Consider the following 17,274-nt stretch of genomic DNA (forward strand, 5'->3'; position numbering starts at 1 on the left):
TTTATGAGTCTCCATATGGATGATGGATAGCAATATTTCTTGTGCTAATTGGTGTTTCACAGAGTGAAATATTTTTTGGAAATCCATTACCTGTTGTTAGTTTGACATCTTCTTGGGAATGCTATATGTCTTTCAACTGTATATATTAAGTGTGGTGCTTTAGTTTCACACAATATATGGGACATATTTCATTAGAGTACTAAATTATCAATCATTGTAGCTTCAAATGGGGGGGTTACAACTGCCACCCTCTTTTCTCTCTTTCTCTCTCTCCATTAAAAGAAGAAGAAAAAAAATTCTCTCTCATGTGATATGTATGACTTAGTTGTTTGGATTCTTTAGATCCAAACAAAGGATCATGGACTCATATTATATATATATATGGCCAACCCACTAAAAGCATTGAACCAGCTTTGTTTCTATCAGCTCAAATTTTTTATTGGCTACACATACCACTCTAACAATCTCATCATCATTAAAGAAGTTATCTCCATCAATTTAGTATTATTTTTATAAGAAAATAATAATTTATTCTTCTTATAGTTAGGAAAATAAAAGACTCCTTCAGTGTATATGATGCATTGGCTCCATACTTTACCATCTAGAGGTGTGGACAGAATAACCATCATAATCTTAGGAATTTCCACTTTAATATTCTGGCAAAGTATTCAAATCGCTTACTTTGTCATTGGATCTAAGGTTCATATATCTGGGTCAGTTGCATGTACCTCTAACTTCATATTTAGTTCTTTTCACTAAAAGGCATTGGTCATTGCAATAAATCAACTCTTTGAAAAGAAAAAATATACAATTTTGTGTGTGTACGAAGGATACACCGCATATATATGTACGCATATGCATGATAAACAAAAATACATATTGATTGGATGCTCTGATTGAACTCTAAAAACCAAAGAATGAATCATAAACTATAAATGGTGAAGGTTGGAGTTATCTATCTGCCATGTTCAAGTAATGGTGTTGCTCTTAAAATATGAGACTCTTTGCTTGCAATGAAGTAAGAGCTAGGAACTCGGACTTTAATAATTTGGAGTGAAACATCCAATGCATATTCAGACAAGTCATTGTTTATGCAAATATGGGCTATGGGACCATATGACCTTTTCTTTTTTTTGGTCCAAAATATGACATTTTCTTAAAGACTAAGTGAAATGATAAGGTAAAATCCCCTCATGAATTTGTCTCTAAGGGTCTAGTGTAGGTTTCCTAGAAAGATCAATGGATACTAGACTTCCATATTGCATGAGAACTTTACATATTTTACCCAAAGAAAAGTCACTGCTTAGTTATCTCCTCATATTAATGTCTATTTATCAGTCACACCCCGTATTAGTAACACTGTTAGTCTCAATTAGTTTTAATTATTTATTTTCATTATTATCTCACATCCTAAATTTTAAATTACTATTTATAAACTATACTTCCCAAACTTTGTAAAGATTTGTGATTGTAAGAGGAAGAAGTTGTAAATAGTAAGAGAAAATGAAGAAACGAGTCTAAGTAAAAGGTTTTACTCAAAATTATTCTTATCTTTTTGAAAAATTTAATTTGCTTACATTAGTATTTAACTGTCACTTTCAACTGATAGAGGATGGCTCAATATTTTTTTTTTTTGCATTTTATAGAGACTGGTTGATAAATTGGACAACTTTGAGCTCAAGAATAATCCTCAAATATCCCAAGAAAAAGGAGAAAAGAAAAAAGATCACGTATGATTTCGTGGTAGCAAAATTTCCAAATTACGAAGTTCTTTAAATTACTCAGAAGTTTCCTCTCAATTTCAGTTCCTTCCAACCATGTTTAGAAATTGAAGGCCGAGACTTCCAGAAGCCAAAGGAGTCGGTCAGTCTGGTATGTAATTTATCTCTCCCTGGAATAAAATCACTAAAAAGATGTACACATCCTTCGCCCATAGATTATATATTTCCTTTCAATATACACTATTGGCTGCCACTGTCAGCAATCCACAGGTAGATGTCGGTTGCATGTCATCTCTCCCACCATCGACTACCTGAAGGCTGAAAAATTCGATCTCGACTACCTTTTTTTCTACATAAATAGCCTTCAAGATTTGTTGCAGAGGTTCTACCCAAAAAAAAAAATTGTTGCAGAGGTTCTGAAACTGTGACAAGAGAAGGGCTTTTGATACCGATAAAATGGAGGCTAGTTCCAGAGCATCTCGAAGTGGGTTTGCGGAAATACGGCGGAGGGAGATTGGTTTGTCCCAACCGAAAACCTTTGCTTATCGAATTGGTGGTTCAGAGGTTTGAATCCTTCACTCTTTGTCTTCCTGCTTTCCTTTTTTTCATTTCTGGAAATCGAATTAGATTATAGGGATCGTTGCTCGTTGTTGAATTTCTGTTTGAATTAGTGTGAAGCTCTAAGTTTTTGACTGAATTCGGGGTTTATTTCAAAATGGGTTGGTTTCTTTTGTAACATTTAAAAAGGGTGTTCAGCTTTTGAGCGTTTGGCTGGTTGAAGAGAGTCTTTGTGAAGTCTTCAGTCCCATTTCAAATACCCACTTCTGAAAATTCGATCTATCTATAAAAAGGGCTTTGATTAGAACGATTTTGTCCTGGGCTTTAGTTATATCGTTACTTTTTTCTTAATTGTGTCTATGAAGGCAAATTCTTATCCTTGAATACCTATATAATTTGGTCTTGGGAAAATTGCTTAGTTTTCTTATTTAGTCCTTATCTCTGTAACAGGCTCTGGTGAAACGGGTTGATCTTTATGGAAAGCTAGAGGGTCATGGAGGTTGTGTAAATTCTGTGCAATTCAACTCTGCTGGTGATGTTCTAGTGTCAGGTTCTGATGACAAACAAGTAATATTTTGGAACTGGGCGGCCAAAACTAAAAAGTTCTCCTACTCTTCTGGCCATTCAGACAATATATTCCAGGCCAGAATTATGCCTTTCACAGAGGACAGAACAATAATAACCTCTTCAGCTGATGGCCAGGTATATTTCTATACTCATTCTTGAGCTTTGGTCTTGAGTGTGGTGAATACACTTTCTTATTTGATAATTTTAGTTGGCAATGAAGTGCCTCACAAGTTGTTTACCGAATGAATTGAGGATTTGATGATGATCATTTAGACAAAATTTTTAGACCAGAGATATTCTGTTCACAGATGACAGGACAATAGTAGTAAACCTTGCGGGTGATGGCAAGGTATATTTCTACATTCTTTGTTGAGCTTTGCTGTTTGGGTATGGTGAATGCACTTCCCTATTTGATCATTTTAGTTGGCTATGAATTGCCTCACAAATTGTTTACGCAATGAATTGAGATTTGACGGTCTTTGCAACTGTCTTTGCTGTCTTGGTGGCATATTTTTTACCTCTTCCTATTTTTATAAAACTGAGACAATTGTGCATCACCTAGTTCATCAGTCTAGGTTCACTAACTTAAAAGGCCACCGAGGTTCTTATGCATAGAGTTATCTTTTGGCATTCTTAATATCCCAGAAAGCAAGGACATAACTTGAAGACAAAGTGGGAAGTTTGAGCTTGCACAGGGTGCTCTGCTGAATGACTCTCCCAGTCTGTCCATATATAAAAATTTATGTCTGCCAGATTCTTTTGTAAGATCCACAGTAGGGAAGATTCTGTGTTTCTTTATGATGAACTTAAAGAGTTTGTTATATAGCAAAAGCTGGCTTTGAACTTTGTTCCCTAGATGCTAGCTAACCTGCTTCCATATTATCAAAAGTGTGAATATATCCATTGCATTGCAGGTCAGGCTGGGCCAGGTCCTAGAGAATGGAAAGGTCGATACAAAATGTCTGGGGAAGCACCAAGGTCGTATATACAAGCTCGCTGTGGAGCCAGGGAGTCCCCACATTTTTTACAGCTGCGGTGAGGATGGTTTCGTACAGCATGTATGTCTCCCCCTGTGAAATAAGTTCTCATTGCATCCATCTTTGTTGAAACATGGTCATGGTTGTTAAGAGTTTTTGAACCTTTATTTTTTTTCTTTTGCAGTTTGACCTTCGAAGTCATTGTGCTACCAACCTTTTCTGTTGCAATCCATTCCCACAATCCAATAAGTCTAGAAGGATAAGGCTAAACTCCATTGTGATTGACCCTCGAAATCCTAACTACTTTTCTGTGGGAGGATCCTGCAAATATGCTCGTGTTTATGACATAAGGAACTGCCAATGGGATTCCTCAAGTAATGCAGATCCAGTAAATACATTCTGTCCCCGTCGCTTGATCGATCATGATAACGTTCACATCACTGCATTGGCTTATTCTTCCAAGAGTGAACTGCTTGTGTCATACAATGATGAACTTGTCTACCTGTTTGAAAAGAATTTGGGCATGGGTTCTGATCCATTGTCTATCCCACATGAAGATTTGGGAAAACTGGATGAACCACAGGTCTATGAAGGACATAGGAATTCCCAAACAGTTAAAGGAGTCAGTTTCTTTGGACCCAATGATGAGTATGTTTTGAGTGGGTCTGATTGTAGTCATATTTTCATCTGGAGGAAGAAGGGAGGTGAATTATTGCGTATAATGAAAGGTGATAGGCACATAGTGAACCATCTTGAGCCCCATCCACATGTTCCTATTCTAGCTACCAGTGGAATAGATAAGAGTGTAAAGCTCTGGGCTCCAATCGCCAAGAATTTTAACTCATTGCCTGAAAATGCAACTGAGGTACGTCTTTGGCTTCAAATTACACTTCCAGTTCCATATGCTTCAGCTTCTAAGTTTCTAATTTTCTCCTCTCTTTTTTTTTTGGTGGCCCCCTCCTGTCTTCAACAGATAATGGAGTCTAACAGACAGGGCAGAGAGGACCGCTCACGGATTACACTTACTCCTGACGTTATCATGCATGTGTTAAGGCTTCAGAGAAGGCAAACTTTGGCATACTTTGAAAGAAGGTTCCCTGGAGCTGATATTGAGAGTGATGAAGAAGATGAGGGAGGAGTGGCTTATGTTTTAGGATTGTCGGATGGTGATGCTTCTTCTGAGGAAGGCATTACTGGAAATTCCAGAGAGTGCAACATTAGCTAAAACATGTGTAGGTGTAGGTTGTAAGTATACATCTTTTTTCTTTTTCCTTCTCACCTTTTAAGTTGTAATAGTTTTGAGTTGATTCCATAAAGTTCTCGATTTTGCCAAGTTGTAACACAATACTTTGGGTGATCTGCATCAGTGGAGTACATGCCATACTGGAATTCTGCCAGGCGCTAAACACAAGAATACCATGCATGGTCAGTCTAGTTTTATCTCATTCAAATACACTTAGGTAGTCTGTCAGGAATGATCATGTACTATATGGCATCCAAGCAATAATTTGAAATACAACTATAATGGTGTCTAACATGTCTTATAAATAAGTGGAACCATCATTGGATGATGGAAAGAAGATCATATTCCTATGATGGTTTGTTTTGTTTGGTTAGTATTTCTTGTTTTTCCTTCAATATGATTGCACTTGGACATTGTTTAATATGTGCTTTTAACTCGTTATGAACGATTATTTAACTTCTTACTCTAGATTCTGGGAAGTTTCTTGTTTGCAACTGAACTTATGTTTGAGTTGATTAGACATTTCACTTTTCTTCTCTGAATTTTTTGTAAGCATGAATCATAAAGTGATTGGATGATGCAATGACATGTCAGTCTTTCACATTACTATCTTGAAGATCGATGTCAACCATTATTATTTCTGGTATCTTTTCATACCAGTGCAGATTTAATTGAGGAAGCTTTTGAGACTTTGTCAATTTAACAATACATGGTATGTTCTCTGCTCCCACTCTCAAACTTACCAATCACCAATGAAGCCAATAAAAATGGGTCAATAGAAACAATATCAATGCTAACAGTAAGATTTAAAGGTATCAGATATTGTCTGCTGAAAGAATATCAGTTCAGAGTTCAGAGGGAGAGAGAATGTATGCCTTTAAAGATTGGAGGTTGAGTTGTAGGATGTTACAGCACCAAGGTCCATTGGTGGCCTAGGCTGTTCATGAGGAAGTCAAATAGTGTGGGGAAGAGAGTGTATTTTGTGGGAGGCGATCCTGATTAGGAAGATACATGTGAGAGGCAAGAGAATCACCATTCCATTTTCTTGGTATGACAGGAGATGGTCTTTTTTTTTGTAGTTCAAGGGAGGGGATACCCAAATTCCAGTTTTCATCGAACAAAGTTCATGAATTTGCACACAAGTGATTCCATATGCAAGGGACCTGTCCAGAACTCAGGTGATGGCAATGAGATGACCATTTGGTTACATGCATCTCCCTTCTTTGCAAACTTAGGACATTGGCTCAAAGAGAATGCCTGCAACAGTTTGGGAATCATCATGTGACCATAATGGGAGCAGGAGTGTAAGACAAGGGAGGAGGGCAAACGGACCACCAGGACCAGCGGACCGCGAACCGGGAGGAGAGGACCATTGGCGCACCTCGGACCGGACGCCGGTGCGACAGTTGGGCTCGTGGCCGCGGAGTGTAAGACAAGGTGAGGAGGTGTCAAACTACTTGAAAAAGTTTCACAGAATCTGCCCGGCAGCACACATCATGGAGAAAGGATTTGGCTTGTGTCCGAATCTGATGGTTCAGAGCTCCCTGGAATGTGCTATTGCTAGCAATCTGTCTTGTATGTCGGAGAAATTGAAAGAGATGAAGAAACTCTTTTTTTTTTTTATTTGGAGTCAGAGATGAAGAAACTCTATGCGAATAAAAACTGTGTTTGAGTGATGGAAAGGAATTGTATTTATTTGATTTATGTGTCCATCAAATTCAGTTTGAAGTTTATTTTTAAAATTTAATTTGCACTGTTATTTTGTGGGCAGTAGGTTATTCTAGACTAGTCCTTTTACTTGCGTGCAGCTGTGGTCAAAATTGAACTTCTTGTTTGGAAGGTTGTAGGAATGTCTGTCAAAGATATGAATCATACTGTGTGCATCAAACTGGATCATTTTGAGAGTTTTGGATGGACCACTGTTAGTTGTTAAGAAATCAACACTCTCTGTGATGTGCTTCTTTTCAGTCTCTTCTGGAGTGGGTCTCATCTTGCATTTATAGATTGTGCATTTTTCTTTGTTAAAAGATTGATTCCTGCATCATTAAATGTCGTCGTAAGAGTATTACAGTGCTTTAACTTTGAATGGTAAAGATGCTCAATACTGAAACCACTTGTTTTATGGGTGAATATATCTTGAGATATATTCTGGGTTCTGAATTTGTGAATGGATGAACTTTGAGCATGGTGGTATTTTGTAAGTAATTTACATTTGAGTATTTAAAAAGTTTGTCTGAACTTGTCTGAAAGCAGCTTATCCTTTTTGGTGTCTCAGACTCTTTAGGGTGATGTGTTTCCCTGTTTAACAGTTCTTGTGGTCCCTAAGGAAAAATGAATCATTTCTTCTTCTTTTTTCAGCTGCAAGTTCAAGGGTTCTGGGTAACACCATTTCTTCCCCAGTTTTTTGGGGTGTGAACTCTAGGTAGTAATATCACTTCAGGGTTGTAGAAACAAGTACAAAATTTTGTGAGAAACAGGGGAATAAATAAATTAAACCACCATACAAGTAACAAAGCTAAAGGACCTAGAGTAAGGGATTGAGGACGCAATGTTTCTAATCAGGAAACTTCTGAGTGTGGATGTTGTGGTTTGGTGGCAATATGGGAGGTGGTGGTTCTGAAGGTGGCTGAGGCAGGGGAAGGAAGGTTGTAGATTTGGGGAGCACATCACAGTCGGGCGGAGCTAGGATTCAACATTAACATTTGGGTTTTCTTCTTCTTTTTCATTTTCTTTTTAAAAAGGGTGGGGATGCTGTTCATGATAACAAACCTCTCTATCGAGTGTTTTTTACGCTTAAAATTTTCTCCATTGAGGGTCAAGTGAGCAGATTTTACATACATGGAAATGGTCAGTAGTTGGAGTCAGCGGCTCTCTTAGGGTTCCCTTGTCTAGGATTCCTGGGGAAGAGGATCAAATTGGCCCTTGCGAACAAGTTGATATGCTTGTTACTCTTTAGCCCTTCGAACAGAATGTGGCAAAAGGAAGGAAAATTCATAAACCGATTCCATCGTCTCACCTTGTAGAAGCTACGGGATCACCCCAAGGATGCCTTCGGCGTCTAGGGGTTACGGACCAACACCAAAGAACAAATGGAAAAGCTATGATTCTAACAAAGGGGGGATTGTGGGGAAGGTGTGGATATGAATTTGGGTGAAAGGATACACTTGGGTTTAGTGGAACATTAATCCACATTTTCTACCTATAGGGGCAGAGAATTGTATTTCTCTCACGTTTTTTCACCACATATGACAAAATGGACCCCCTCTTAAACGTAAGATTGAGAAGTGCGAGGGAATCACAATCCTCTACTTGTGATCCAACTCTCCTTCCAATATGTTAAAAATTGACTTGCACAACCTCAATGACTACTCTTAATAAAAGTTACTTGTTTGATATTATGAATTGGATGAGTTTCTAGAGCAAATAATCTGAGTGATTTTTTTTTTTTTTTTGCGGGGGTTGTAAAAGAGTTATATTCTATTATTAAAAAAATCACTTTAGCATTTAACAAGTAAATCCTTTAAATTTGAAAATTAAAATAAAATTAATATATAAAAGATACATCATTATTAAATATGCTGAGAGGTTTAAAATACTTCTGACTGCCCCACAAAAATAATGATTTATACAATGATGATTACAAAAATAATCTTTTAAAACAATCACTTCACTTTCTTGAATTTCCCTTCTAAGCAACCCTAACTTTTTTTTCTCATCACTTAAGCACCATTTATTTGCTGGAATAAATGTGAGGGGAAAATGGGATGGGAAAAAATTTTAAAAATGGGGTGGGAAAAAAATTTTAAAAATAATTTTTTTTCATGACATTTTGACTTGTTTGGTCCAGTAGAAAAATTGGGACAAGTTTCCTAATTTTTTTAAATTAAAGAAATTTGTTTGGAGTAATATATTAACATTTATACCTCATGCCTTTTTAAAATTCTACAAAATATATAAAATTATGTCAAAAAATATAGAAAATAAATAAAATATAATTTGCATTTAACACTTTTTTATAAAATTCCTTCATTTCTTTTTCTCTCCTTCACCTTAATATATATAAGACAAATGTTTATTTTTTTTCCGGTACCATTTATCCCGTCCCACACTCCAACCTTTGCAAACAAATGGTGGCTTAATGATCATCTCCTTTTTTTTTTAAATGGCTGACATTGTTGTTACGAGTTGGGACTGATTGTTCATAAAGTAACAAGAAATGCAACCACATCATGTTCAAACTTGTAACCACGTTACTCGATTGAGTCTGCTGAACAAAATTGGCCCACATGATCTAGATTCTAGAACTACTTTTTCCTTTTTTTATTTTTCAATCCTAAACGTGAAGATATGATGTTATACGTGCCTAGGACCACTGAGTAACATTTCTCATGAAGCATTCATGGAGGCCCACTATGTAACATTTCTCCACGCCATGTTCTTATCAAGTATTGGACCCAACAATTCCCTTTTTTAATCAACCAATGAAACCCAGAAAAAAATAAATGTAAGGAGTTAAGATGTCTTCATGTATTTGAGAACAAAGAAGAAAAAAAATATTAATGGATTTTGAGAGAGAGAGAGAGAGAGAGAAAGAGAGAATAAATTCCTTATTTGGAGTGGCTGGTTCGATGCAAGTTTAGTTGAAGCCAGTACATGCTTACCATAAAAATATAGAGGCAAACAGGCATGACCGATTACATATCATGGGGAGGTTGCATCTCTAGATGAGATACAGCAGGTTAGACTTTTAAAGAGAGAATGAAAGAATCATATTCATCATCAAAACCCTAAGCAAAGGTGGTCTCTTATGGGATTGAAAAATAATTTAAAAAAGAAAAATAATAGAGAGAGGAATCCCATATCAGGGAATAACATTATATTTGTCTCGACTCTTCAACGATAGATAGCATCACCAGCCTAGCTCCTTTCTTCATTTTGGTTATTTGGAACTTCTTTTTTCTTATGAATTTCTGGATCTTCTTTTCTCATACTTTCTCTTCTTGCTTCTCTGTTCCTTCCTACTCCACAGCCAAACAAACTGTTTGTATATATCAGTTACAACCCAAAATCCACAACCAAGAAAATAAAAGGTCAATAATAGTAGTAAGAATAAAAGAACTATCATCTGGTTGTGTTTGGTTGGTAATATATAGAAAAATGATTAAGGAAAGTCGGGCCAACCAAACATAACCCTAAAACCCCGGATGTGGGATTTTCGTGATCTTGCGTAGTTAACCATGTTGACATGTGCGAGATCTGAATCTCCAGTTGGAATGTCAGAAGGAGAAGTTTTTTGGAAACTGAAAAGATTTGATTTGGTACGATGGCTGTGAAGAACGTAACTGTACAATCGCAAAGATAGGAATAAGATGAGATTAGTACCTGCATTGGGAGCCATCGCCGGAGGCTTTGAAATGATAGTAGGAATGGTAGTGATGGGGCCCGCTGTTGTAGGAGGGAACATGTGAGCATGCACTCCCATTGGCTGCGATTGATGGAAATGATAAAAAGGGTACACCGGCATCATTGTGTTTGCAGCGTTCACCATTCCCTGTCCTGCTGGGTAAACCTGAGGCGTGTAGTGAGCTCCATTCACGTACGATCCTCCGGTATAGCCAAGTTTCTGCCCATTATGATTTTGCCACGTCAGCCAGATTAATTTTAGAACTCAGATAAAATGTACAAAAATATATGCAAGAGCGATCTGGACCGTTGACACTTACCGGATTGTAACCAAAATCAGCCGCGATGTAAGCGGGAGAGTACCTGAGGAGATATTCCAATCGTTCGGATCAAATCAAATCCAGCAAAATGAAAGAGAGCAAAGGGCATTTTTGTAAATTTACCCGTAGAAAGGAACGGCTTGATGGTTGAGTTGATGATGATGGTAAGGAGAAGCCGGGGTCCTCGCCGGGTAATACCATTGCACTGGAGTCGCAGGTGCTGATGACGTGGATCTCGCACCACCGTTGGATCCTACATCATCATTATCATCATCAGCATCAGCATCATCATCATAACAGTAACATGAAAATAGAACTAGGAATTAAAAGACCTTGTTGTGGCGGCGGCGGCTGCTGTTGTTCGAGACGAGCTCCTTGGACTTGAGAAATGGTGGAGGAAGAGTTGGATCTAGGGCGACGAGCCCCAAGCGAAGCGAGGTTGCAGTTGGCTCTGCGTCCATTGATGACCGGCGTTGCATCCTCGCAAGCTTTCTTTGCTGCTTCAGCCTCCTTGAACGTCACCTGATTCAGAAACAAAATCGAAAGAAAAAAACAACGAAAAGGAAACGAATCATATATATCCGCAGTTAGAATGAACACTGAAAAACGATCACATTGCGCATAACAGATCCGATCGATTTGGTAGACTTACGAATCCATAGCCTTTGGAACGGCCAGTAACCTTGTCGGAGATGATGACGGCTTCCAAAATCTCGCCGTACTTCTCGAAATGCTCTCTCATGGTCTCCTTCTGAGTCTCCCATGCTAATCCACCAACGAACACCTTCGTCAGTGTCGTATCACCGAACTGTCCCATGCTGCTGTTGTTGTTGTTGTTATTGTTGTTGCTGATCATCGTCATTGTCGTTCTTCTCTAAACCAGTTTCTTGGACCACTAGAGCCTTCTCTGCAACTCTACCTCGAAATCGTCTTCTTCTTCTTCGTCTATTCCAAGTCCATAATACCTTCTTCAGTAAAAGAAGAGATTGAGAAGAAGGCGGATTTGTGAGCGATTGTTGAGGAATATATCCTATGGAGATCGGAGAGAGAGAAGGGGTGTTTACAGTTTACAGCTTGAGATGGAAATAAAATAATAGAAAACACAGGGGACAGACAGGAGGACAGATAGACTTTCCTTTCCCTCGCCCATCGCCCAGCCCAGTAACGTGGTCTGGCTCACTTGGGGGTGTTTTTCTCTCTCTCCTACATGCACCAGTGGGTTACACTGCTGTGCTGTACACTTACAACTGTACTACCAGTTTAAGGTAATGTTTCCATGTTTCGCACTTGCAAGCGCTCACCAATCCGACGGTTTGGATTGGAAAGCGACAGCTGTACGGGGAATCTAACCCCTTTAGAAATGTCCATGCTTCGTGGCTTCCACCAGCAAACAAGAATTAAGTGTTGGTAACTGCAACCTGCAGAGATGCTTTTATTGGCCTTTTGGCTTTTGCTCCCGCAAATACCCTTTTAATTGGTGCGTAAATATAATTGGTCGGAGTTACCGATTTAATAACGCGGCGTACATTCTTGGGTGAACCGGTTGGATGTATCATGGAGAACCCAAGGGAAACCGGAAATTGGTTCAGTTCCATTTTGCCATCCCTTATTAGGGCCTCATTGGTTATTTGAATCTTGACTTTGAAATCTCTGGATTCTATTAATGCTAATGCAGAGTTGGTAGATTGGTAAGATCCATACTTTTCAGTGAATAGGTCATGGGTTTAACCCTTGCGAACGACAAAACTCTCCTCTGAGAATGTAATCAAGATGCGTGCAAACGATGAACCTCAGACAAAAAAAAAAAAAAAAATCTTTGGATTCTTCGATTTATATCTATTTGGTTGTAAAACATCCCTGAATTCATAAAATCTACAAAAAATGTGAATTATGTCATTCTTAGCTATTGAGTGAAATCTTTAAATTTCACCTTAAAATCTAAAATGGATAAATTTTGTAGATTTCGCAAAGTAATCCTGACGGAATTTTACGAACTTAAATAGATTTGTGGTTAACCAAAGTTAATTTTTTGAATCACAAATCCACATATTTGAATTCTCATTTCATTTCAAATCCCTTAATTCATGTAACCAAACAAGCCCTAATGTATTGCATTTAAAATTGATTCTCCAAGCAAATCAAAGATTGGCCCTGAAAATCGAACCTACTGAACAAGGAGGGCGAACTGAGTACGGCACTAGTGTTCCAAAGCCCTAGCTCTTTGTGTCCGTACATTCCCAATCTTGCTGCACCATCTCTTCCCAAGAACACAGAATCGAGCTTCCCAACCAAGTCGGTCGGTTTAATGGATTGAACCGTTGATTTGAGACCCAAAAAATATAAACCAGTGGCAAATTAAAGAATTCCAGACCATCTCATCAGTGTTGAAGCCAAAGGAAGTTGGGGTATGAGATATGATGGTGGCAGGTTGCTTAGTTATATTTGCTAGCTCCATTGGGTCTGGTCTGGTCTGCTGTGGCCGTAATCTATGTTTTTTTCCTGAACGTAGTCAAGGTGACAGCTATGCTCTATTGGCTCTTTCACCTGCTTTGTCAAGTACACTTTGATTACTCCTTTTATTTCTATGGAAAATCAGACACAAAAAGGCAAAAAAATTGATTGATGCTGCAGTTTTCCTGTCTACGGCGTACGTAGTGTAGTAAATACGGTCTTTCCGGGTGACACACAGAGATCGAAAGTATAAAACGGGGACAGAGAGCGAGAGCTAACAGTGTACGGATAACGGATTTCATCGTACGCGGCGACGTTTTTGGAATTTATTATTCCCAGGTGGCTGGGAAACCAGAAAAAACTCACTCGATTCTATTCTGTGGGTACCAGTGGTGAGGTGAGGTGGTTTTGGGGACTGGGCGAGCTTCAGGCGAGCTCGTGTTTTTACAACTTACAACTTACACGGTGATGTTAATCGTTGGATGAATATGATGATGATGATGATGATGTTTTGTCCTCGATTAACTTCAAGAATCCTCGCTGCTGCGTTGGTATTGTAGAGAGAAGACGACAACGGGTACGTTCTCAGTAGAAGAGGATCAGTTTCAGGTTACTTTTTGAGATCTTCACCTCTCTCTCTCTCTCTCTCGTGATTATCGTAAATGAAAATGACTACTCTTCTCGTTTTGAAAAGAGAATAGATTCAGTTCACGTCTTATTTGATGGCTTGTCTGCCTTCCTTTTTACCATTAAAAATCGGTCCGATGTGATTTAATTTATCTTAATTTTGAGAAAAAAAAAAAAAATTTCTTTAGTGCTTGAGAAACTTCTCATTGTTTGGGTTCAGATTTGTTCCCCATCTCTGGGTACAAGTTCTTCTGCGTCGAGTTAGATAGGTACGTTTTTACGGCAGAGCCGGATGGCAGGTTCGAACTTTCTCCGCAATTTCGTTGCTACCATCGTTACAACTGTAGGAGTTCTATGTCCGCCCTTGAGGCATGTTGTATGTCACATTATGTGGATGTTGTATGTCTGTCTCCTTATGTGGATGTTGGTGCTTTTTTCGTGTTTTTGTTCTAAGGGTTTTGTGGACGTGATCCATTTTGGACTTGACCCAACCCTTATCCTGGCTGACTCTGTCTATTGCATGTACGACAATTTGGTCATTATCCGCTCTTTGGTTCGGTTCAAACCTTGTGTACAGTTCTCTGAATCAAGTGTTGTTTACAAAAAAAAAAAAAAAAAAAAAAAAAAATTCCCCAGCTTACCAAGGGATCTTGGTACTCAAAAAATGACACTCATAACTATGCTTTATCTCTTAAGTTGGAGTGCTGGCTCTTTTCTCAACCCACCTATTTCAGCAAATGTTCCAAAGACAAGTATTTCCATAAGGACCATAACCCCTTCTTCTTTTTTTCCTATTTTCTTGACTAAGTATAAAATTACATTAGAATTTTTTTTTAAAATAAACTATACATTTCTCTCTAGATGAAGGACATATATTCATCAGTCACATTTAAATATTTAAATTAAATTAAAACAAAATTTTATTTTTTCTAAATATTACCTCAATATTTAAATTTGATTGATGAACATGTGACTTTCATTCATAGAAAAATGGATGGTCCACCTGATAAAGTTCTGAATTACACAGGCTTTATTAGTTATTACCCTTTATTTCAAATCCATTGTCATTTGTGCCGTGGGTAATGATAAAGATATTTACTATAATTGTATTATTTTTCTCAAGGATTTTTCTTTCCTGTCCTCATTATATTTTTTTTCACTGGTAAGGTATGCTTTGTAAGCTCATGATAAATGATCAAATGAATTTAAATGCGTTTTGGGAAGAAATTACAACCACGAAGGGAGAAGAAAAGACAAAACACACTTACAATAATAAGGAATTTATCATAATTCGACAAAAGTGTATATGTCTATCTAAGAGAAATATGTTAAGATGAACACCACACTAACAATAGAGACAAGGGAGGGGGCCAACACAACATAGAGATCTAATAAGATTCCCATTTTAATGCAATATACTATAGGAGTCAATATCCATAGTAGAAGCTAACCGTGGAGATTTTCGAAGAAAACATTACACAATGACTTGCGAACTCTGAAATCCAATCTAGTCCTTGTGAGTTGTGAGTATGTGACCATTAGGTTACACAAAAATGGTTAGAAGCATTTTCTTCTCTTAAAACATTTCCTTTTCGTTAAACAAATTGCAATGATCGGAGGTCACAGGCAGAGCTACCCACAAATTTTTGAAAATTTTCCACCTCTGTTCGTCAAATGTTAGAAAAATTTTTCCTCGACCTTCTTTTCATTTGTGAAATATCAACACTTTCTATCCCTCCCTCTCTTAATGTTTTTTGAAATTTTTACTTGGCCCTCTTTCCATGTGTGAAATATCAATAATTGGTTCTTTGAATGGATAAAATTTTTAACAATAAAGACTTTGGATAGAAAATCCATTGTGTTTTATATGAACTATCAGTAGTTGTTCTCCCTTAATATTAAATCTTGGTTGTACCCTTGTTAGTGGCCATATACCCAAGGGATGAGAAGGAATGAAAAGTATGAAAAGACAAAAGTTCGAATTTAAAACCTCCATCATCTTACTATCTCTAAAGGGGATCATAGTTTCTCGAAGTAGAATTCCTATCTCTATAGGTGTAGAAAAGTGATCCTTATTGGCCGGTTCATTCAGATCGACACCGTATCAATGCCGAAATGATCCGATACGGTTCTCTAAGCCTATGGGTCAACTTAAATGGTTGACTACTGAAACGCCGTTTCTTTCTGTTTGTCCCTTCCTGTGGAATGTGGATGATAACGGTGGAAGACACGAAATCTCCGTCTGCACTTTCTTCGAGTGTGGTAGGGTTCATCGAACCTAGGCCACGTGAGAATCATCTAGCAGATTTTCATTTCATTGGAGAGTAACATGGCCAGCTGTATAGAATAAAAGGATAATTTAGTCATTATTTTAACTTTAGTTTGACCACTTGACCAAAAAGGCTGAAGAGGACCCCTTAAGTAGGGATTAGTAGTGGGGGTGACGGTAGTATGAGCTGGAAGGAGCACCTCAGAAGGGTACGAGTAGTAATTTTCTTCCCTGGGACAGTTTGGCAGTTTGCTGGCAATAATTCTCAATTCTCAATCTACTTCTTCAGTTCTTTTTTAGCTTTAGCATCTTGAAAAGCCACCATTATAGGACCTTACTTCTTGTAAATCATAGTCAAAATGCATGTCAAATTTGCACTCGTATTTGTTTAAAGGTATTCAAATTAAACGATAAAAAAAATAAGGGGGACAGAACGAGATTTGAAACCGGATTCATGCCCGTGGGTAATCAGACAGCACCGGAGGAGGGTGAAATCCGAGATTTCAAAAAGATACAGCCATTCCATCACGCGACAATAGTTTTAGGATGAACCGATTTCTTCCACCCAAACATCTAATTTTATAAATTATAACCCATAGATTTGAAATTGCAAGATATTTGAAATTTATATTAATATTTATTTAAGGGTATTCGAATTTGAAAATTTTGTTATCAGAAAATATTCATCCGTTAAGCAATCAAATTTTAATTTTAATTTGAATAATAATTTATCGGATTAAATATTATGTTTAAATTTTAATTTTAAATGATATATTACCGGGTGATATCCGCTTAACCCTAATTAATAAGTTGAGCTAACCCAAAATCTCATAAATTATGGAAAACCCATTAGATTAAATATTAATATTTTTCAAAAAGGCTGATAATCAGATTTGAAACTGAAAATCGAAAATGAAATGCAAAATATAACGATCGGCGATTGGAGATAGTGGATTGGATCGGATATCCAATAATTTTTATATTCAAATTCAAATAGATTCGGATGTTGGTTTTGCTTATGAGGTTTGGATACGGATAGTAGTGTATCTGAACCAAATTTGTTCTCCTTATGAGTCTATTTCTTCCTCAGTAGTCCTCACCGTCAAAACCCAGTAGTCCACGTAGATTTGAGACTTTC

At 37.6% G+C, this 17,274-nt stretch overlaps 2 protein-coding genes across 3 annotated transcripts; one reads left to right on the plus strand and one right to left on the minus strand.

The window, feature by feature from the left end:
* Positions 1–1,708: 1,708 nt before the first annotated feature.
* LOC149023627 (Transducin/WD40 repeat-like superfamily protein) lies at positions 1,709–6,375 on the plus strand. Of its 2 annotated transcripts, none has more exons than XM_089144174.1 (6): positions 1,709–2,285; positions 2,730–2,981; positions 3,761–3,904; positions 4,008–4,688; positions 4,797–5,055; positions 5,191–6,375. In XM_089144174.1, the coding sequence occupies exons 1-5, from the start codon at positions 2,178–2,180 to the stop codon at positions 5,046–5,048; spliced, it is 1,437 nt and encodes a 478-aa protein (XP_089000300.1). In that variant the 5' UTR covers positions 1,709–2,177; the 3' UTR covers positions 5,049–5,055; positions 5,191–6,375. The 2 variants fall into 2 exon arrangements, with proteins under 2 accessions (XP_089000300.1, XP_089000299.1); XM_089144173.1 differs by having other exon boundaries at positions 1,709–1,872; positions 2,133–2,285; positions 4,797–6,375.
* Positions 6,376–9,135: 2,760 nt separating this feature from the next.
* LOC149023628 (putative RNA-binding protein ARP1) lies at positions 9,136–11,877 on the minus strand. Its single transcript, XM_089144175.1, has 6 exons — positions 11,442–11,877; positions 11,122–11,311; positions 10,913–11,042; positions 10,790–10,832; positions 10,449–10,689; positions 9,136–10,104 (listed from the first exon to the last, which is right to left on the minus strand). Exons 1-6 carry the CDS (start codon positions 11,649–11,651, stop codon positions 10,085–10,087), a joined length of 834 nt encoding a protein of 277 aa, XP_089000301.1. The 5' UTR covers positions 11,652–11,877; the 3' UTR covers positions 9,136–10,084.
* Positions 11,878–17,274: the final 5,397 nt, after the last annotated feature.

Source organism: Hakea prostrata, chromosome 2, assembly GCF_041222555.1.
Source record: "Hakea prostrata isolate BN-2017 chromosome 2, UWA_Hpros_2, whole genome shotgun sequence".
Classification (NCBI taxonomy): domain Eukaryota; kingdom Viridiplantae; phylum Streptophyta; class Magnoliopsida; order Proteales; family Proteaceae; genus Hakea; species Hakea prostrata.